The 23,504-nt window shown below is 42.4% G+C and overlaps 1 protein-coding gene across 3 annotated transcripts in view; it reads right to left on the bottom strand.

Moving 5' to 3' along the window:
* sorl1 (sortilin-related receptor, L(DLR class) A repeats containing) overlaps positions 1-23,504 on the bottom strand; it is an 86,522-nt gene that overhangs the window by 36,955 nt on the left and 26,063 nt on the right. For 2 of the 3 annotated variants that reach the window (XM_040006461.1, XM_040006463.1), the window contains exons 3-6: positions 22,006-22,140; positions 20,184-20,345; positions 19,222-19,289; positions 12,324-12,504 (exon numbers count right to left, since the gene is read on the bottom strand). In XM_040006461.1, the coding sequence (XP_039862395.1) occupies positions 12,324-12,504; positions 19,222-19,289; positions 20,184-20,345; positions 22,006-22,140 (546 nt within the window). The other variant, XM_040006464.1, reaches the window with a different exon arrangement.

The following is a 23,504-nucleotide window of genomic DNA, read 5'->3' as shown; positions in this document are numbered from 1 at the left end:
CCTCAGGCCTTCTGTAAATGACTCCACTAACATCTGTACAATATTAGGACTCCAGTATGGGCTGCTGCTCCAAACACAGCACTGACACAACGCTTCTGGACGTCAGTGCAGATGTCCTGTTCAAAATGAACAACTGAAATCTACAATAGACATTTCTTCACAGTGACACTTTTTCTGCCATCCTTTCCCGACTATCTCAGGTTTCCTGTTCTATGTTCACTAAATCAACTGTCCCTCGATACCTGACGATATCTTTGTTCTTCCAGGGAATACAGATCCTGCTTTGTTTTTCCTGTGGTAGCAAACAGAATGATCTCCTGTTTGCTCTAGTCTACGCTCAGAGATGTTTTCCTTTCTGTTAATAACCCAGCCCTCTGTGCCTATTAACGTTCCACTCTGTACTCCTAATTTCATTGTCTCCACAGCTCATGTACTCAGTACCTTTCCCGTCTCACCCTCCGCTCTCCTGGCTGGAAATTCAGTTTGCTGTTGGATGCAGTTCAAGTTTGCGGAGAGCCGAGCAGCTTCGTTATATTATTTCTGATTAGGCTGGACCACCCGGCTATAAGAGCAACGTCCTCTAGAAAGAAGGTTTTAAAAGAATAGTGAAACGAGGTAACTGCAGAAAGAGAGGCAGGGAAAAAAGATTCTGCAGTTGAAGAGAAGAATAGTGGGAGAGAGGAGCGAGCAGGAGCTCAGCTTTAGAAAGCAATAAAGACTGAACAAAGAAGTCAGGATAGAATTTAAAGAGCAGAGCTGCACATCCAATATTCATTGTCAGAATCCACGTCATGCTACACGAAAAGAGTCAATCCTAGATTTGTACCAACATGAACGGGATGAGAACGTCTGACATGTTTTGGGGGCAATAAACACTGAATGACTCATCACACCATGTTACCAAATGACAGATAACTGCAGCCTAGCTTAATGTTCATAAGCTGGAAATGACATGAGAATCATAAAATATAAGCTTATGCATACAATATAACATTTTCTAATGTAAGAGCTACATACTCAATTTAGCTCAGCATGAAGATACAAGTAGCAGGAAGCCTGGCTTTGTCTGCAGCTAGAACAACAAAAATGTGTGCATCTATCAATTATAATAATAATAATATGTAAATAAATGATTCCAGTCCATCAAAACTTAGATTTTTGTTTCAATTGTGGGTTTGGAAATGAATTTAGTTTCCTTCTTCACACTCCGTGTAATCACAGTTTTAATGTCAGTTTACTTTGTGAGTCAAGAGGAAAATTGGACTGTAGAACGTATTTTCACATGTAACTATATATTTTTCCACTGTAACCACATATTCCCCTCCAACAGCAGCTGTCAGCAAGCTTTGCATTACACACTGTTCCTGTTCTCTCAGATCCCTGAACGAGAGATTCTTGGACCTGAGATCAACTCTGATGTCGGACGGCAGACACTAGGACAGTGTGAAATGGAACACAGTAGTCTACCAGAAGAATCAACTGTGACATACAGGAAGACTAAAATGTTATCCAAAAAAAGCCAAAAACTCACAAGAATTCTATCCTTGTGCCACATGTGTAATGGTGTGTTTTAAGGATGGTGGCGGAGTTCCACAGGGCTCAATTCTGGGTCCTCTACACAACACAAGGACTCGACTGTGTCCATCTACAGTGGGTATGCTACCCAGCTATGAGCTTGTTGGGTCAACAAAGGGGGACCAACAATTTTTGTAACTTCAGAAAACCAACAATCCATCATGTACAGATACTCAGCAGTTCTCATGCTTTACCCGACTTTTTAGGTGGTGAGATATTCACCCGCCTTCAAATCCATTTTAATCAGCTGCTGTTAATAATAACAGACCAATAGTCTTGTCTATTAATGTGTGTTAGCCCGAATATAATTGCTTTTATATTCTTTATTAACTTTCAATAATTATAAAACCAACATTAAAATGCTGTCAGCTAAATACCATCCAAAACTGCACTGATGTAGGTGTTTGTGAGGTCACAGTGCGTTTACCTTATGATCACTTTTACATTTGAAATGTTACGGTATCGTTGTGAAATATTAACAGAGGTTAAATAAAGTAGCAGAGGACAGGATCCTTTTATCCAGGACAGTCTACACGGACAATGTTATTATAAATAAATAAATGGGCAAAGTTGATGCAAAGCAATCTACTGACACTCAGATATATATTCAGGTCATGTGAGCCTGACCTTGATGAAGCGATACCCTCAGAATCTCCCCGTCATCAGAAACTACCTTCTGGTATTAAAGAAATCCCAGATGCTGAAAACATGTGTCTGAGTCTCAAGTTACAGTGTTTATGTTAAATCTCACAGTTTTTTCCATGAACTTCTCTAAAAATAACACTCAAGTGCAGCCCTAACATGTCCTCGTACTTCCTGTTTGAGAAAACAGCCACAAGGTGACGTTTGTTAAAGACTAGATCAGAGAGAGAGAGCACATGTTCACTGTTGCGTTTTTCGTTGCTGTTTCAAGGCTGACATATGATTATAATGAAAGCACCTGCACTGGCTGTGAAACGAGCTGGAGATGTCACGAGTAAATCCTCGGAGGCAGGAAGCCTTCTGTTTGTTTCTCCCGAATGCTGTGCACGAAGGCGACCATAAACTTTGCTGCTTTGCTGTTACAGAGTTACACAGTGTAACACCAGCATGCTTCTCCTTTTATATCTGCAAATTCTCTGATTGAGATGGTTTTAAGTGTTTCTGTCCTTTTTAATGCAAATGCATGAAAACATCTGTGTGTATAGCATTTTAAAAAAAGATGAGAGAGATCTGAACAACAAGTGCAACAATTAGTGTTTCTTTCATATCAACATCATCTATGTACAGCTGGACAATACTGTTTATCCCCCTGTGAAATCAAAAATCAGTGCTTTTTTAACACAGCAAGGGATTTTTAACATAGCATGAAGGGTTACCAGGTTTCTTTAGAAATCGTGATGTGGACAAAATAACAGAATTATGCCAGAAAGAATAAAAACAATATTATTAGCCCCTGTGCAGTTATGTGCTATGTAATGCTCTATGCTTGGATAATAAAGATAAAACTGACGTTTTTTCCCAGTTTACACGATATTAAAACTTGAGCTGTCCTTTGGTACAACCTGCCAAAAACAAAAGAAATGATGATGCTCACAAAGCAAGAACTGGACGAGACGCGTCATCAACAAACTCAAAGCGAGCCGCTCAGTACAGTGGGGCAAAAAAGTATTTAGTCAGCCACCGATTGTGCAAGTTCCCCCACCTAAAATGATGACAGAGGTCAGTAATTTGCACCAGAGGTACACTTCAACTGTGAGAGACAGAATGTGAAAAAAAAAATCCATGAATCCACATGGTAGGATTTGTAAAGAATTTATTCGTAAATCAGGGTGGAAAATAAGTATTTGGTCAATAACAAAAATACAACTCAATACTTTGTAACATAACCTTTGTTGGCAATAACAGAGGTCAAACGTTTACTATAGGTCTTTACCAGGTTTGCACACACAGTAGCTGGTATTTTGGCCCATTCCTCCATGCAGATCTTCTCGAGAGCAGTGATGTTTTGGGGCTGTCGCCGAGCAACACGGACTTTCAACTCCCGCCACAGATTTTCTATGGGGTTGAGGTCTGGAGACTGGCTAGGCCACTCCAGGACTTTCAAATGCTTCTTACGGAGCCACTCCTTTGTTGCCCGGGCGGTGTGTTTTGGATCATTGTCATGTTGGAAGACCCAGCCTCGTTTCATCTTCAAAGTTCTCACTGATGGAAGGAGGTTTTGGCTCAAAATCTCACGATACATGGCCCCATTCATTCTGTCCTTAACACGGATCAGTCGTCCTGTCCCCTTGGCAGAAAAACAGCCCCATAGCATGATGTTTCCACCCCCATGCTTCACAGTAGGTATGGTGTTCTTGGGATGCAACTCAGTATTCTTCTTCCTCCAAACACGACGAGTTGAGTTTATACCAAAAAGTTCTACTTTGGTTTCATCTGACCACATGACATTCTCCCAATCCTCTGCTGTATCATCCATGTGCTCTCTGGCAAACTTCAGACGGGCCTGGACATGCACTGGCTTCAGCAGCGGAACACGTCTGGCACTGCGGGATTTGATTCCCTGCCGTTGTAGTGTGTTACTGATGGTGACCTTTGTTACTTTGGTCCCAGCTCTCTGCAGGTCATTCACCAGGTCCCCCCGTGTGGTTCTGGGATCTTTGCTCACCGTTCTCATGATCATTTTGACCCCACGGGATGAGATCTTGCGTGGAGCCCCAGATCGAGGGAGATTATCAGTGGTCTTGTATGTCTTCCATTTTCTGATGATTGCTCCCACAGTTGATTTTTTCACACCAAGCTGCTTGCCTATTGTAGATTCACTCTTCCCAGTCTGGTGCAGGTCTACAATACTTTTCCTGGTGTCCTTCGAAAGCTCTTTGGTCTTGGCCATGGCGGAGTTTGGAGTCTGACTGTTTGAGGCTGTGGACAGGTGTCTTTTATACAGATGATGAGTTCAAACAGGTGCCATTCATACAGGTAACGAGTGGGGGACAGAAAAGCTTCTTACAGAAGACGTTACAGGTCTGTGAGAGCCAGAGATTTTCCTTGTTTGAGGTGACCAAATACTTATTTTCCACCCTAATTTACGAATAAATTCTTTACAAATCCTACCATGTGAATTCATGGATTTTTTTTTCACATTCTGTCTCTCACAGTTGAAGTGTACCTCTGGTGCAAATTACTGACCTCTGTCATCATTTTAGGTGGGGGAACTTGCACAATCGGTGGCTGACTAAATACTTTTTTGCCCCACTGTATATAAAACAAGGAAGTGAAAGAATTCAAATTTCTGGTGAAATGTGTTGAAAGACCCTGATGATTGACTTAGCCAAGGCAGGAAATTATAGTCTCAAAGAAAACAATCACAGAGACACAGACTGATGGTTACAGATGGAGAAAAACTCCACTTCTGCAGCAGAGACACTTTCAAGCCAGGCTGAAGTATGCTAAGGACAAGCTGGAGAAAGATCATGGACACTGGAAGCACATTGCTTGGTTAGGTGACTACACTAGAGTTTTTTTACTGCTTATTTTTGGAGAAAGAAGGGAGAGGTGTATAACCCAAAGAAGACCCTCCCCACACGGTGGTGGGAGTATTACAGTGTGATGCTTCAGTGGTCTGGATCTAGGAATCTTGTCAAGGTGGAAAGAATCACCAGGAAAGGAGCATGTGTGCAGATTTGGAAAGAAACTGGGCCTGGGTGGCTGCTTTGTCTTTCAATGTGGCAACAATCCAAAACATCCTGGTAAAAAACTACCAACAGAAGACCAAAATGGGAGCTGTCGACTGGCCTGCACAAAGTCCTGACCTGAAACCAACTGGGATGATGTGAAGACTAAGGTCTCTGCCAGAAGACCATCAAATCTGGAGGAGAGACTCAAAGAACAACAGGCTGGGATTGCTCTGCATGAGACTTGTTGACATCTATAACAGCTGACTGCAGGCTGCTGTCCAGCAACAAGGAAATCCAGCTCTTTGTTTACTGTAACTTCATATGACGCACGATTGCATTAATCCGTATTTATGTCATATTGCGCCTTGGTGTAGCCGCCCATGTAAAATGTTTGGAACAAGCTGCTTTAGCTACTTCCCTTCAAGCTAACTTCCTCCTGATTGGCTCCCCCTCACGTACAGCATTTTTGAACAGGTGGGCGGGGCTTGTGTGCTCACAGCCTGAGATACGTACCTGAGGAGACCAATATCTACTCTGTGTCTCATACAGAGACAAGGGTAGACAGACCAGCCTGAAACAGAGCAGTCTGAGCTTTTGGTTCGTTGGGGTCATTTGTAAATATACACTGATATCAATCACTCCGTGTCAGCCACTGTAACAACTGCACACGACAGAGAGTGAAAAGAAAAGCATAACAGATTTAATTAGCTGGCTTTCGCTTGACGGCTCTCCACACTGTCAAACTGAAAGCCAAATAAAATAAACTGATACGACGTATGGAGGAGATGAAGGGTACGGACTAATGTGCAGACACTAAACATGAGTAATGGCAGTATATTCAGAGGTAACATTTAAGACTGAAACACAGCTCTGAACAGCAGCTCATCTCTTCTGTGAAGTTCCTGTAGCGACTACTCTGAATATGAGCTGAAGATTTCAGCAGTCCCAGCTACCACGAGCAGACTGGCATCATTCCTCCACCAGGCTCCTCTTCCTGTTTCCTCTCTCTTTCGTTCCAGTCTTTGAACAGAACCTGTGAACTGAACGAGTAGCACTATGGTGACCAGAAAACTGCGGGCCTTATCGGTACTGCAGTTACATCTGCTAAAGCAGTTATCTTCCATGGCTCTGCTCAATGGGAGCAAAGGCTGAGGGCTCCAAGGTCTGATTAGCACTCTTTTGCTCAGGATCCCTATTGTTAAATAAAACCCTCCATTTCTGCTTCTTCAGTTAGCTAAAGCAGCTTGGTACTGCCCAAAGCACTTGTGATATTCAATTAATTTAATCCTATTAGTCCCAGAAAAAGAGAGACGAGGAGAGAAAGTAACTGAGACGAGACCCAAAGAGCGGCCCTTTTTATAGGCGGAAGATTTCAGATGCTAGCAGCGAGGGCGAATAGAGCTGATGCTTTGTGATGGATTAGCCTGTATCTCCTCCATCCATATTATCCCCCGGGGTAGCGGCTGTACTCAGACCAGTGCTAGTCTATCTGACAGGTCCCATCAGCTCTGGAGGTCAGATGTCAGATACAGAGCTCGGAGAGGAGGGAGGTCACAGACAGTTCAATCACAACAACACAGCCCACTGTGCTGCTGAGAGTTAGTGTGCGATATCTGGTTAGAAGGAACAAACACCGCTTTAATTCCATAAAACAGCTGGGTTGTAGAGTTGTTTCAAAGATTTCTCCAACAAAAGCAAATAGTTTATTAATTATTACCATGACCAGTTGCCAGTCTGTCCCAGGGCTAACACGGACGACTATTCACACTCACACCTGTGGACAATTTATTATCACCACCTGAGCTTAGCCCACTCGCTGCACGTCTTTGGACTGTGAAGCAACAGCGCTAACCACTGTGCCTAACTCATGATCGTGACTCACTGTCGTCACACCTCTGAACTGTCAAACACACCTGAGCTTATCAGGAAGGATATCAGGCACGTTAGTCAGGCAAGTGGTCGAGAACATCATGAACATCATACTTCAGCAAACACGCCCTACTAGCACTCCGACTATTTTGGCCCGTTGTCCTCAAAGGCTTTCTTATCTTTTCCATGTCAGCAAATCCCACATGGATCAGAGTCGGGTCACAGACTCATTTGAGAAAACTTCTCCAATCTGAAACATTTTTTAGATTTAATATAATTTCTTTTGTCAGATGGGGAGACGCTGTTAAAACTGGTTCAAATGAGGCATCTGTTGTTGTCACTTGTTGACTTACTGTGTGACCACTAATGCTTCAGACAACACAGCCATCTGCAACCCTGACTTCCTCGTCTGATTTGTTGGTTACATGCAAAGATGTTTCACATCGTCCTCGAAACCCTGCGTGCGATCTGCATAAGATCAAAAGTGAAAACGAGTGACACAGCGTCTGTAAAGTGTTTAAAACACTAACTTCTTTTTTAAAATCAGCAGTGGTGCAGATCTTTTTCAGTGGCAGCCACAAGTTTTATTTAGTAGTTTAGGTTAAAAAGAGTAATTGGGGCAATTTTTGTGAAGAAAATCACGTGCGTGGCTTTTCCCCAAACTCCTGTTTCCCATTCAGAACAGTAAATAAACCACAACAGTGTTTGAGGTTAACCCCTGGCCCTAATTGGACCACATCAGTAATTAGGAATAAGCATTAATCATTAGTTTTGACCGTGTTGGCCACGGGGAATAAATAAAGGGACTCCACGCTGCTGTCTTTGATCACCTATAATCTGCATCAGCTGCATCTGTAATAACACAAGACACCGACAGACTGCGTCGCTAAGATCGTTTCATTCTCAACCAATCGTTAATTTTAATAGCAGAAACCTGCGGACAGCTGCCCACAAGACCGATTCATGCTCACCGCTGCATCGACTGACAATGAGCACGCAGAAGTGAGATTACACATCAGAACACTTAAAACATGTCGGCACCGAATTACAGCAGCAGTGTAACTCTGGGGTGCAGCTATGAGCTCAGCGTGATGAACCATCTGAAATCCTTCATGCCGACCTCCTTTGACAATCAACAGTTATCTGAACACTGCAGCTACAGGCTGCCGTCAGCCCACGAAGACGACACGGGACAAAGCCAGTCTGTTAGAGGCAGGCTGCGAAACTCCAGATCATGTTCACCATCTGCTCTGCTATCTGTCACCAAGGCTTCCACTACACCAACACTGGAGTGAACAATGACAAACATACTGCGCTTCACATGCACCCACAGCCAAATATTGATCGACAGCGTGTCGTTATGCTGAGCAGGGAAACTGGCTGCTTAGTGCTCATTATGCTGCAACAACTGTATGCAGGTGCTGAACAAGTACTGCAGCAGCTACCTGCAGCTGATGCACATCTGCCTAGTGTAGCTTGCATAGATAGATTTAGATGTTAGTTGTTATTGGATATTTATAGATGAGTGATTAGTGTAGTCTGTGGTTTTTACAGTGTTATATGACTGGTGCACATTTCCTGCACACACTGTAGCATCATTTCCTCCTTTTCTTTCATCTACGCTCTGACAAGTACAGAGACGTGCTTTGATCAATACAAATGATCCAAAATGTAGACAAAGGGTAACAAGATCTTAGCATTTATGTCATCACTACCACAAAGGCAGATGTGCATACTATGTGCTGTCAATGTGGGATGAAGGTCTTTAAATTAGAGGTATGTCATTCATGTATCTCTCAGGAGACTGCAAACTTTTAATTATTATTATCGTTATCAGTAGTAGTAGCAGTGTTATTTCACTCAGAAGCTTCTCACTAAAACTACCACAAGGTTCTGGGTTCTCTCTTTGTAGAGTTTGCACGTTCTGCAGGTACTCTGGCTTCCTCCCACAGTCCACAGACGTGCGTACGAGTATAAACCGTACTGTCCATAGAGGTAACTGTGACTATAGTGGACTGTCTCTGTGTTAGCCCTGTAATGAACAGCGATCTCTCCAGGGTACGTCATTTTTTTGTCCAGTGTGAGCCGGGATGGGACCAAGCCACCCAGCGACTGAGTTAGGAAATCGTTTCACGCCCAAGCCGAGTTGGTATCCGGCCTCTTCAAAATGAGGTGGCTCAGTATGACACGTGAGAAGAAGGGAGTCAAACAGACTCACTGTGTGATTTAGGGGAGTGACTCACCTATGCTAAAAGGCTTGATAATTAAACGATCACCGTAAGTATCGGTTCTCTGTTTAAAGCATCGTTATTAAAGAGACCGACAGCCCTCTGTGTGCAGTAGTAATGAGACAGCATTGTTGTATATACTCTGTGCTGTACAGTTACTGACATACTCTACATCACACTAGCCAGCTTATAACATGGGACCTGTCTTATTCTTGATTAGAGTAAAGAAAAAATACTTATGTAGATCTACTTATGGTATGAATTTCAAAATCCTGCGTCACCTTGTTCTAAATTTATTGCATTCATAAGTTTTTCAGAAAACTTGACCTCTGACCTGTAACCTTGAAGCAGAGGTCGTTGAGATTTGAACTCTTCTGAGATTTTTAGCAGAAACACCTATGATATCAATTTCAAAATCCTAGATAACTTCCTTCTCAAGTTTTCCATTCACAAGATTTTCAGAAAACTTGACCTCTAACCCTTGACCTTGAGGCCGAGGTCACTGAGATTCAAACTCATCTGAGATTTTGAGTAGATACGCCAATGATATCAATTTGAAACTCCTACGTCACAGCGTCCTCAAGTTATTGCATACACAAACTTGGGTGTTGCCCATCCGACACGTCGACCCCATCAGCCTTTTACACCTTACGGGTACCTGTTAGTGATTTGCCTTTGCTTTGTAGGGTAGCTTATTGAGTCAACTCAGTGTTACACTACAAGAGATGTGTTACTGCATTGATGGTGTTGTTATCCAAACTTTGTTCAGATTCTAGTCTGACTAGAAGAGCTTAAGGCAGACCTTCCCAAAGTGTGGGGCCCGCCCCCATGGCAGGGGGGGCGCGGGATGAAAAGGGGGGAAAAAAACAAAACAGAAACACAAAGGAGATGAAGCATCGCTGAATATGTTTCCAAACCAACTTCATTATAAGCCAAAGACTAGAAAATATGGTGAAGCAAATCTGCCCTTTGGCTTCACCTGCACAAGTGCTGAGGTAGGTCTCCCTGCAGGATTGGTTTCCCCTGCGTCGGGAGCAGCGCTGGGCTGTTTAAACCACGGACAAACAGGATCCCACAGCTGTTTATGTTTTTAAACCCATTTTGCACAGAGAGGCATTTTTTTGAAAAATGTATTGACAGCAATGTTGAACATTATTACACAGAAAAAAACACAACTACACGTAAAATAATGACACCGTGACGCCTCTGCCTTTGTAAATGGAGGGACAGTAACTGCGTGTAAAACCTGCAGACAGTCAGATTAACAGTATTTCGTCTCTATCTGCCATTCTGCAACTCATCTCATGTAAACAATAACGTGGCCACAGCGTGACGTGAAAAAGGCACATACCTTTGACGTTGCGTGACCAACTCTGTATTCCTCGTCCACACATAAACGCAAAACAGGAGTTTTAAAAAATCTGTTTTCGGTGATTCGAAACGCCGTTTATGTGGACGAAACAGCTGTGTTTTAAAAATCACCCGTGTAGGTGCGGACACAGCGTAAAAGAGTTAGTAGTTTATTTCCTTACTGCCTGTAATTTATTGCAGTTTACTTTTATTTGCTTAATTGTTTACAAAATGTTTGAGATGTGAAATAAACCGCAATGGAGCAAAATATGGGCGTGTGTGGTTGGAGGATGTGTGTGTGTGTGTGTGTGGGGGGGGGGGGGGGGGGGACGACGACGACATTTATCTTGTTAAACAAAGGGGGGCCCAGCAAAAAAAGTTTGACAACCACTGGTTTAAGGTAAGGTTAGCTTTCCTGCTAACCCAATCAAGCCACTAGCTACCTAGCACAGCAGCTAATAGGCTAACCTTAGCTTGCTTCCTCTTTAATGGTGTTGCTATCACAATAAGACCTGAAGCATCAATAATTCTTTTTCTTATAAGGAGTCTGTGTCTGGGTACCTGTCAGGAAGCAGGGCAGTGGTGCATAAATGACAAAATCACACTTCAGGCTGTTAAAAACACCCACAATCCTCGGGGAAGGTCTCAAGTTTAAGCTAGAACCAGAAGCTTCTGTATTGTTAATGTTTGATGTAAAATGACTGCCTGGTGGAACACTACGGCAAATGATCAACTGTTTTCTAAACAGCATGAAGCCTGGAAACAGGTGGAGCAGCTAGCCTGGCTCTGTCCAGCCTGAAAGACGTACACCAGCCAACTCTTTTAAAGTTGTGCTGTGCCCAGACCTGACTGAGAAAGGATAAGGTGGTGGCAGGAAACAGTGTGGCTGTTTTTGGCTGTACCGTCTTACCAGGTTGGCAGCAATACCTGAGGAGCACAGAGCTCCCGCCTGCTGCCGCTCTAACATATTGTCCCCACGCTGAGCCCAAGGAGGGACACGGTTCCACAAGGCAGCTCATTGTTTACGGGAAAAGACTTTTCTACCTCGTTTAGTACTGACATGCAATCTGTATGCACAGATTCAAAACCTTTTATGTGCCCTGGAAAACACCATGTTTGCTCATGTGTCAGCCCTGACCAACTCATTTGTACGTAAAGATTAGATCAGGCACAACTGACCTGGTACAGGCAGGTCTATGCTTCTAAAGGGCAATCTGATCTGCCTCTCCACCCCATTATTACGTTTGGTCATGGTTTCACTGCCGTTCCTTTTGTTATATTAATTTGGACACGTTGGGTTTTCTTAACTTGTTTCATTGTAGAGTTATAGTTCTGGTCTCAGAACCTGGAGATTCTGTTCTGTCTTATACATTTGTTATGAATACGACAAATGCAAATCAGAATGTGGTCAGTTAGCCAGACCTTCTGTGGAGCACGTTTCCTGCCAAACCAAACGAGTATAGGATCCATTAGTAGCAGTACGGCTAGCTTACAAATGGAGGACAGTTACCTGGATTATATGATGACGTTTGCTGAGCCATACTTTCATCTGGTTTTTATTGTTATTTTAAATATCAAACTGCTATCGCTTCTCTGTCCACTAACAAACCAGTTACCAATCACTGGAACACAATGGTCTCCTCACCCGTGTGGTGGTGGCAAACATGTACTTGTCTCGGAGCTGGAAGCTGTCCACCTGCTCCAGGATCAGTCTGCGGTTCTGTTCACTCTGGAAGAAGTCAGTGCTGCTGAGTATAGTGGATACACCCTGGGGCTCGTTTCTCTGGACGAGGACTGTGGTTGGGGGGTCGTAGGGTTCCACACCCCTGGGTTTAGGAGACAAGAGCAGGAGGTCAGAGACAAAGATGTATCAGAGGGACATGTTGAGAAAAAAGGTGAGGATAGGCGGGGAATGGAGAACATGAGAATAACACAAACACTTTTCATACTTAAATATATCTATTTATAATTGTAAATAGGCCTTAACAGATGGGCATCAACCAAAGGTTAGGCAGGGCCTGTTCTGAAGCCTCACACTGAATCATTTATCGATGACAGAATTACAGTTACAGCTGTTTCTGAATCTGAAACAAACTCACGTTCAGGACAACATCACTCTTCAGAGATGTCAATCAGAAAAGCAAGAACTAAACTCCGCTTTCACCCAGTGGTCTCACAGGCTTCACACAGACAAATGATTCCTTGTCAGTTTTTCATTTAATAATCCCGTTTTCAGGATTTCAATAAATGTCAACACAAAACACTCTCAGGCTCTCAGGAAGTTCAAACTGAAAATCTCCATCTGTGCGCCAACCTTGAAAAACTGCGCGGTCGAACTATTTACGGCCGTTTCTGTTCCAGCTCGTGGCACACGGAGCCCGAATGAATGAAGGAGGTTCACTGCATCTTATCGTCTGCCTTCCAAATCAGCGCGTTTCCTGCCAGAGTCTCGAGAACTAAACAGAGAGAGCAGTGTCTCGCTCAGCTCTGCCTCTGTGGCTTTCATTCAAAGGTCCCTGTTCAACTGATGGACACTGTCTGGCCTGAGAGTGCGTGGAGAGCTATTCGTAGTCTGTCTCTGCGCCTTCCTTGGAATTAATCTGTGCCCTTTCTAAACACTTCCTAAACACCATTCTTACCCTGTTTTGGTAGTTTCTCTCTTTGTGTCAGGTCCGTACGGCATTCAAACCGAGCATTCGGAATGACAAGGCCACTTTATCTGAGACACGGCCACCAACAGCACAGGTTTCTTTAATAACAAATCTTTTCTCAGACCAGACATGTAGCACTGCAGGCCCAATTCTCCCACTAACATTAGAAAGCCAAAGTATGATTGTGCACACTGGATATCCCAGCATTATGGACACGGACCCACCACGTAACCTCTGTTGGCGATATTGCTCAACTCTCAAAAACAATGAATCAGGACATGTAGTCAACCAGACTGTCAGGCTTTACAAAGAAATTCCACGTCAATCAAAGCTTCATTTGATTTGAAGCCATTAAAAATGCTTCAACATAATCTGGCGTCATAGGTCACCGTGGCTTGTTCTTCAGTCTCGCACCGGTCAGATTCCTGAGCGAGTAACAGTCCACATAGTGGTGAACATTTCAGCTGGTCTGGTTCTTTGTTGGTTTTGTTTCACAGGATATACTTTTTGGTTTATTTTCTTGCAGTAAAATTTGCTGTAATTTTACCTTGAGAACTTCAGACAGTTCATGGAGTCTGGCATTGGCCTTTCTCGCACATGGCACACTAGATGCAATTACACTGCAGAAAACACACATCGCAGGTCAGGTGGCTCCCCTGATAAAACTTGCGCCAGCGGGAAATGCACCCGACCTTTAGTTGCACTATTTATCAGCACAACCCGTCATAACAGAGGGGGAGGGCAGGTTAAAGACCATCCCACTAGAGACTGTGGATGCCGCTCACCTGGTTGAGCCTGTGACCCACGTAGCAAAGGTACTTTAGGAGTCCAACCCAGACCAGCTATAATCTGCACTACTGTCAGCCTGAAAATGTTCAGAGCTGCAACGCTTCTATGTGATATCTATTCAACGCCCCCCTTTCTCCCACAGATCCTTGGTTTCCTATATCCTAACCCTAACCCTATATATAGAGTTGATACTCCTTTTATGTGGGATTTGTATCATTCATTGTAATCCATATGGCAGAAGAGATTGTACTTCTTATTGTACAAAATGGATTTTGCCTCTCAGTCTGTCTTCTAGCAGTGCGATCATAGGATTACCAGTTATGCGAGATTGTGGGGGGTCCCACTGGTTTGGGTGGTTCTGAACACACCCAGCAGTAGACTGATAGTCAGGCTCAGATCGCTTTGGCTTGCAGAGCCTTCAGACTGATGTGCAGCACAAAAGCAGCAGCCTCTTCTAAAGCCACAACAAACAGGATTAAACCCAAATTGGATGGAGCACCAGGGGCGAGCGTAAGATCAATCCTTATTTGTGTTGCTTTGGTCCTCAGATAATTTGCAGTTTCTTCTGGCCGGTTTGTACCTTTAGCAGCATTTTCAAATCTTATTTGCTGACTTTTAAAGGCATCAGTAGTTAAATACATCTAGAAATCCAGGGACCAGATCATTTTGGCTGTCAATAAAAAAGATGACCCAGATAAAACCATTACCTTTAAGTTTTGTATTGTGTTATGAATCAAGCACACTGCTGCTTCTCCTTAAAAATCCAAAATCTCTCACAGTTTAGTTCAGCTCAAACGAAGATGACGGAGGGAGAGCCCTCGGTCAACAGGAAGTAGAAGATATAAAAGGATTCAGCATCAGGACCCATGGAAGGAGGCTGGCTTGTTTTCAGTCCATGCAGCACGTGACAGATTCAATTCAACTTTATTTATACAGTGCCAAACACAGCAACAGTCGCCTCAAGGTGCTTTATATTGTAAGGTAGACCCTACAATAATACAACAGACAAAACCCAACAATCATTTGACCCCCTATGAGCAGCACTTTGACGACAGTGGGAAGGAAAAACTCCCTTTTAACAGGAAGAAACCTCCGGCAGAACCAGGCTCAGGGAGGGGCGGGGCCATCTGCTTCGATTGGTTGGGGTGAGAGAAGGAAGACAGGATAAAGACATGCTGTGGAAGAGAGACAGAGAGTCGGATGTGTTGGTTTACACCATAACTCTCCCCACAGCTACTGTGCAGCTCTGCTAAGGTTGGCCAGTCCACGCCTCCTGGACTCCTGTTGCTCTTCCTTACTAACTGACAGTCTCTGGTGGTCCAACAGAAGCTTCAAATGCTTTAACTATTCATACTTCTACTGATATTAAAAGTCACTAGTTCGACTGCTTTTATTGACTAGCCATCAAACCAATTAGGTTCTTCTTACCAATAACCAGCAAACAGTTGAGCTGCTGCTGACAGAAATTCATTCACAGAGCAAAAAGGGTTTTTTCCCCACATAGACAAACGGTGAGGGCAACCTGCCTAAAAGAGCGTCAGTCTAGCATCCACTCAGAGTGGAGGGGAAGCATCACAGATCAACAGGTCTGCCTGCATTGATCAGAAATGCTTCCACTGGTCCCTCAACCCCACAGGACTCCAGTTGTTTCTGATTCTAACTTACAGCAAAAATCTAAGCGTGCTGAAGCATTTGGAACAGATAAGGAGTACATAATGACTCATTCCATCATGACTGCTGGCAGTAGCATAGTACAAGGGATGCAAAGGAAAGGATACTTCTGCACCAAAGCTATAATTCAGCTTTTACCAATCACCATGAAATGTAGTTAAGGGAGCATATTGATTACATATTTTGGCACACAGCAGGTATAATTCTCTTTGGAGAAGGCAAACATTAGTGCTCTGTTTATTCTATAATATAAATCAGTCCAACAGAGCTTGAAACCAGGTTTCACTGCAGCGTTGCATGTTGAGCTTTATAAAAAAGAACTAAAGGAGCACTGCCTAAATCACTGTTAATGACACCTGCAGCCCTGTAATGATCTGCAGTCAGCATCCTGTTACTCACTCTTACATGCAGTTCTTGGTTAGTGTCTGATTTATACCACAATCCTGATGATGGTAATGACAACAAAGCTGACTCGCACATAACTAAGCAACCAATGTCAGATGTGTCTGTGTAGATTCTCAGTCATCCAGGTCATGGTAGTCTAAGGAAACTGGAAATATAACAGCGGGACTGTTTAAAGTTTCGTCAAGATCCTTCAGCTCTCGTCCAACGTCAGTTCTAAAAGCAAACAGTGAAGATCCCAGATACATGTGGAAGAAGCTGGCTGCTATTAGTACAGAAAGAAAGTCTTAGTTATGCACATTAGCTTAATGCCAATACAACATTTATGATGACTAAGATTCTATAGGTTCAACAGAGTCATAAATCTCTTTAGCTGGAGAATTAATTTGGTAAGCTAGCCATTCAGCATTTCCACTAAAAGGGCATCTGTGCAGGAAGTGATTCACAGGTACACATACCAAAGAAAGGTAATCAGATTCAGCACCTTCGATTGGCTTTAAGTTCTCAACTTCAAGGCAACTGATTAAAGCAACTAGCCGCGAGAGGAAAGTTTACCACCCTCCATATGGCAGGGTGGTAAACGCATTAGGTCAGACGTCCACCACCCCTAAACATCAACATCCTCTCCTACCAAAGGATGGGAGAAACCCAGCTGTAGACGTTGCGTGGGGGTGCAGATGTAATCTTTATTTTGTTTAACAAACAAAACAAACCCACAACAACACACAATTTTGCTAGTAACAACATTAGCAACCAAGCTATATTAGCGGAGGAAATCATTTGAAAACAGTCAGCTAAGCTACCAGATAAGCATCAGGAGTCAGATGAATTTGCTAACTGTGGATTTTGCTCCATTAGATGGTTTGCATTCTTATGTATTAGCAGACATGCTAGCATTAGCTAACAGTAGCCAGAAAAACAACAACAAACGAACATCGAAAGGTTAAAACTTTTAAACAACATTATTTACTTGATACCCAAGTTAACAGCTGGCAGGCTAACACTAGCTTGGTTAAAGTTAACGTGAGAGATGGCGAGCAAAATGCTACCTGAAGCCATGTTTTATTGGTTGACTCGTTTGTTTAGTGCTGGGAGTTGGTCGTTTGTTGACTTTAGCGATCAGTGAACTCTGCCTTTCTTTCATGGCTGCTGTTGCTCACTGATGATGCTGGGCACAGAAGCACTGAGTATTTTACCAGGAACTATTTTACCTTTCAAACCTTCCATGTTTACACTGAAATAATGAAAGCACTAAATACTGTATCAAGTTTCCATAAGTAGCAGTTATCCTGGCAAACCTGATGTAATCCAGGTAGAGTCCATTCAGCCTTTCATCCTGTCACTCGGTTTTCTGCCTTGGTGACAACATGTTACTCTGCTCAATAAACATCTAAAGGCTCCTGGCTGCAGAGAACCTGCACCAACATAGCCAGAGTAAAGTGTCGTCTCATGTTGTTTCACAGCCTCGATTAAAATACTGCAAACACAACAGGGGAGGCTGCCGTCTCTCAGCCACTTACATGACACTGTGAATTTATCCCAACCGAAGCTCACAGTACAAGCCAAAAGTGTTGAGTCATGCACTTAATAACAGGACAGCAATGACTACACATTTTTCCAAGGTGCAACCACTAATGTTCAGGTTTGACAACTATCAACAGCTACACAAACACAAGCTTGAAAACGTGCAACAACTGCTTACCAGAAAAATGTGCATTCTTGTAATCAAAATGTATAATTCCAGCATGATAAGAGTCCATCCTGAACCCAGAAAACCTCACAGTCATGCCAGGAAACAGTTAAATGAGAATCGTGGTTCATTGAGGAGTTCTAGTCATCTTCATGTGGAAGAAAGTGAGGATGCCTGGTGTGGGGACAAGGGGCTGTCACAAAGGTCTGCTTTACACAGTGGTGTTAGTGAGGCTTCCTTTATTGGTCAAGACAAGTTTACAGAGCACTCACAGCTGAATGGAGACACCATAAGCCCAGATGTTCCAGACTGGGCCTCACTATGCTCACTGGATTCATGATCAGCCTTACACATCTGAATGACTTTATGCAGAACAGCTTAAACTGTTACTTCTTCTTTGCTTTATTGACCTTTTATCAAATCCAGCCAGTAGCCAACAAATGTTAGAGCTGAGAAGCTGTATTGTATAAAATCACAGGAAACACTGTGCAGACAATCATTAAACTGCCTACAATTTGTTGGTTGTATTTTCATATTAATCAAATAAGAACAACACAAAGTTGAGGGACTGGGTTTCCATGACGATCCAAGATAATCTGGGTCAGTTTCCATCTCGTCCAAAGCTCAACACATCTAATTAACAGTCTTAACTTTATCTTTTACAGCAGGCTGTTCACTGTTGAAGCCTGCAGTCATGCTATTTATATTTAATTACTTTAGATTTTGTCAAACCAATCACTGAATAACCACAGACCTGTGATCATAAATGCAGCCACAACTCTGAGTTGTATCATTTCTAATACAGCTCGACTCTTCTTTCAACATTTAACGGCGTCAGCTGTGAGTGTGGGCTCTGACCTCTTTCTGTATAGAAACACCAAACACCGTTGGATTATTCTTTTGGATAATCCAACAACGGAAATGACAAAATTAAGCAATTTATTTTTTAATGAAGGTGTCTAATTTCATTAAACGGACTTAATGTTAACTGACTGTCCTGACACTGGATTAAAGCAGAGCTACTTTGTGTCAGATAAAGAAGAAAAACACATTTTCATTAATTCTCTGTGTTATTGTGTTAATGTCTTTCATGGCAGCGACGTGCTATCGAGTAAGGATGAACTCATCTGTGTATCAGAGTTGTTGCCTAGAAATATCAGACAGCGCAGCGATAACTTGTAGAATAATTTATCTATTTATGTGCTTGTAGCTAACGCCTGAAGGCCGAGGAGATGCAGATTTAAAAGGAGTTTTCTGGAAGGTTATATTTCCTCAGCATTGTGTTGGTGACAGGATAGATACACCCTCTGATGCCTGTTGTACTGCTTCAGCCTCCTTACCAAAAGTAGGTCTTCACGTGCTCTTGGATCAACACCCACGTCTCCCCAAAGTCGTCCGATTTCCACAGCTAGAAAGGCAGGAGAGGAGAGAGGGTGTAAGGAGAGAGCAGGAGGAGTAAGGGGGAGGAGGAGGAGGAGAAGAGGGGGATGGTGCACTGTAAAAATGTAGGTCAAGCTCATTCCTTCGTTTTGGCTCCAGCACACATGTAAAGGAGAACACCGGAGAGACGTTTGCCACTGTTATGTTTGAACTCAGGAGAGCTATGATGCAAGGACATCACTTCCTGTCCCGGTTAGAATATCCTGCATGTGAATTTCTGAATCGAACAAGCGACGAGTACTTCATATCACGCACACGTGAAAGAAACAGTCACGATTTCAGCCTTCGTTTTAGGATTTTAAAAATTCAGAGGAACAGTCGGTGAATGCTTTGGAAACACCAAAGCATTCACCGACTATTCTCATGAAATACTCATAAACTGTGGTTACTGTGGCGGCAGCAGCCTAACTGAGTGTCCAAATACGTCCCAGGTTATTTACCTGGCACACACTTTTTTCACACGTTTCCACAGAGCTGTTAGACATTTGTAAGGAAGACATCGTCCTTCTGTTTGTATCAAAATATGTAGAATACTATCAATAACTGCAAGTATTCACATAAGGAATAATAAAATCCATCAAGTCCACATTGTGTGAATATTCAGTGCAGAAAGGCTTCATGAAATGTTTTCCTACACATGCACATGACTGGATGAAGATGAAGCTGAAGTCATTTGAATGCAAACCTACAGTCATTTTATCAGGTCAAATTTTGGCTGTAACAGGGAGTCAAACTCACACTACAAATGCTTCATCATATCTACAAGCACCACTCAGTAAAAGGTGTCGCTGAGGCTTCATACTAAACAAAGTGCGTCATTCTTCTAAACACACAGCACTGTAAAGTCAGAGCATCGCTTTACCTGTTTGTTGGGATGGGAGCCGTCGTAGCCGAGCACCAGGTTGGCTCGTCTGCTGTGGAGCAGCAGGTCGGTGGGTTTGAAGGGGAGGGAGAAGCCCTGGACGTTCCTACAGAAGTCAAAGGCGTTCCAAAGGTAGTTGTTGGTAGAGTCCACAAACAGGTACTGAGGAGGCAGACAACAAACAGAAGCATTAAATAATAAATCTGACAAATCCTAGAAAAGTTTTCTTTGAGGGGAAACAAAGTTTAAGGTCTATCAGGCTGACTTTGCACAAACTCACCCATATGGAAAAGAAATAGTAAAAACATATATGATTTACTCATGAAAGTGGCCACTTTCTCATTACTTTCATATATTGTTTTAGTAAGTATACAAAACATACAAGTTTCATTATATAATTTTTCAAGGGATCTTATATGTGTTTTCACTCTTGTATGCTTTTCATACAAGACAGATAAAAACTTTATAAGATTTATATATATCTTTTCCATATGGGCAGCTCCGCAGAAACGTTGGGAAACAAAATGCAATGACTGACAAGCTTAAGCCCGTGTTTACTTCACCATCGGGCGCCAAGGTTTAATCCTTAAAAAAGTATCAGTGAAGAAAACGAGTTTGCAACATAAAATCATGAAGAGCAGAGGACTCAAATGAATCAGCTGATGGAGCCTTTCCAGATGTGGAAGCTACCAGTTCCACAGCCACTGATTTTAAACTGAACGCTGATAACACTCCTGATGGTCCCACCACGTTCACACAAGGATTCGTCGTTGCATGATGCACGATGTGTCCCAGTTACTTCCTGACAGTTAATGCAGTGCCGCCTGAAGTCTGCCTCTTTGATACGCTCTTTTTAGACCTGATGTTACCGATCTGCTGACAGTTAACTTAATTAGTTTCACCATGTTACTCCAGCTGTTTCCTTTTAGTAACAGTTACTTTTCCAGCTTTTTGTTGCCTCTTTCCCAACTTCTTTTGGGAATGTGTTGCTGTATGAGCTCACATTTTTCTTAAAATTGTACTTTTTCTGTTCAGATATAAATTCAAATTCAAATTTTATTTGTCACGTACACAGTCATACACAGTACGATATGCAGTGAAATGCTTGGACAACTGCTCGTGACCTAAAGAAAACAAAAAAGGAAAAGGCTATGAATAAGATAGGAAATAAATATGAAAAATTAAAAAGGGTAAATTTTACTAGGAAGGAATAAAATATAAATTAAGGTTAAAAAGGAAATAACTGTACAACACAAATTAGAATGAAGGGTAAATTTAACTGGGAAAGAATAAGATAAAATATATAAATTAAAGTTGAAAATAAAATAACTGTACAACAAAATACACAATACACAATATAGAACTATATAAGAATGTATGAAGAAATATAAATAAATATATACACAATAACAGCAGCTGTACAAGTATTAACTGGAAATGAAGAATATAATGTCCAGTGTTGTGCAATCCACATTGTGTCTTCTGCAGTGCAAATATGCTTAAAGTGATTTAAGTGATGAAGTGAAAACAATGTTATTTGGATGTTTGCTGAGTTTTTCAGCTCTACTTGACAGAACAGTTCAGCTCCACCAAAAGACGACCAGTGACAAATCCACAGACACTGAGATATGTGCAGGAGGAGAAGCTGGATTAGTTTCCACAATTCTACCATTGGATCTTAAATTTCCCATAATGCAACCAAAAGCTTTATTTCATACCTGACAGTATACAGCTGACATCACAATGTGTGCTGTGTAGAATACATACAGGAAACTTTCCACTTGTCTCTCGTGTAAATACGGGTCAATGGGACCAGACTCACCCTCCTGTTGTCTGCAGGGCTGTGGTAGAACTGCGAGATGACCTGCTTGCTGCCGTCCTTCATCTTAGCCCCCGAAAACTTGAACTTGTGTGAGACGGGTATGAAAGTGGTGCCGTGGTCATAGGACACGTAGACCTGAAGACAACAAGGGAGGTATGAATGCCTGCACCCGGCGGTCCCTGAGAAAAGGCCTGGATTATATTTTTTTAATCAAAAAGTTCACTCGGCAAACTGCAAATTCTGCCATTTTAAAAACACTAATAATAATAATAATAATAATAATAATAATGATGGATTGCATTTATATAGCGCTTTTCAAGGAATCCAAAGCGCTTTTTACAATTCCACTATTCATTCACTCTCACATTCACACACTGGTGGAGTCAAGCTAATCTGAAAGGTCTGCAGGTCTTAATGCTCAATTCCGATTTTTTGATCAAATCTGATTTTTTTGTCTGCTTCTTCACACTACAAATAAAATGTGACGCGCTCTAGTGTGAACCCTCTAAGCGGCCCGCGTGCACAAAAGCAGACGTCACACACAGCGCGCTCTGTTTAGACTAGGGCTGGGCGATATGGCCTAAAATTCATATCACGGTATAATTTGAAGCATATGCAGTAACGATATATATCGCGATATTTTCTTTTCTTCTGTATAACGTATTTTACACACTATAACGCACACTTAAAATCCTTTAATTTTCTCAAAAATTGACAACGTGCCTTATGTATGAATTCTGGTTGTGCTTACTGACCTCAAACAGATTTTATGTGCTACACGGCGCTCAAAAATCTGTCAAAAAGGTTTTAGTACGACTTTGGTAAGCTACGAAGCCGCACCGCTTGATGGATTGTCGGAGCATTATGGCTGCCGTAGTCAGGAGCCTCGTGGACTAATCTGGGTCCTAAACTCCATCAGCTTCAGGTCCCAAAGTCACAAACGAACACTGCAGCATCACTGAGAGTTAAAAACTGTCTAAATTCTTTAATCTTTAATAAAACAATCAGCGTTGCTGCTTTACCAGGTGTAACAATTAAGTTTAACATCCAGGCATCCATGAAAACAGAATTTATTATATTTAACAGAGTTAGAGTAAGTTAGCGGTTAGCAGGAAGTTAGCTCACTAGTTTCCACCTAAGCATGATATAGCATGTTCTGACTGAGAGATTTCTGAAAAATTCAAACGTACAGCTCTACTATCACTTCCAACATAGATGAAGACAGAAGCTAAACAGCAGTGACGTTTGCAGGGTTACTGAAGTTGGACTAGCTGGTAAACAATGATGTGCTACGTGATTGCTAGCAAAACAGCTACGTTAGCATAACATTAGCACAGTGAAGTTGAAGGATGAACGCTAACCTTTTTCCACTCGATAAAAGTTAACATGAGGGTTCCTGATGGTTAGAGACAAATACAGTCGCATAGCAAGATGCTGTAAACGGACCAAACTTCAGTCAGGAGAACAACTGAGATAATCCATCCACAATACGAGGTTAG

Source organism: Simochromis diagramma, unplaced genomic scaffold (assembly GCF_900408965.1).
Source record: "Simochromis diagramma unplaced genomic scaffold, fSimDia1.1 OVJJ01000024.1, whole genome shotgun sequence".
NCBI classification, from domain to species: domain Eukaryota; kingdom Metazoa; phylum Chordata; class Actinopteri; order Cichliformes; family Cichlidae; genus Simochromis; species Simochromis diagramma.
Note: the sequence above shows the minus strand (reverse complement) of the source record. Positions and strands in the feature narration are given on the sequence as shown.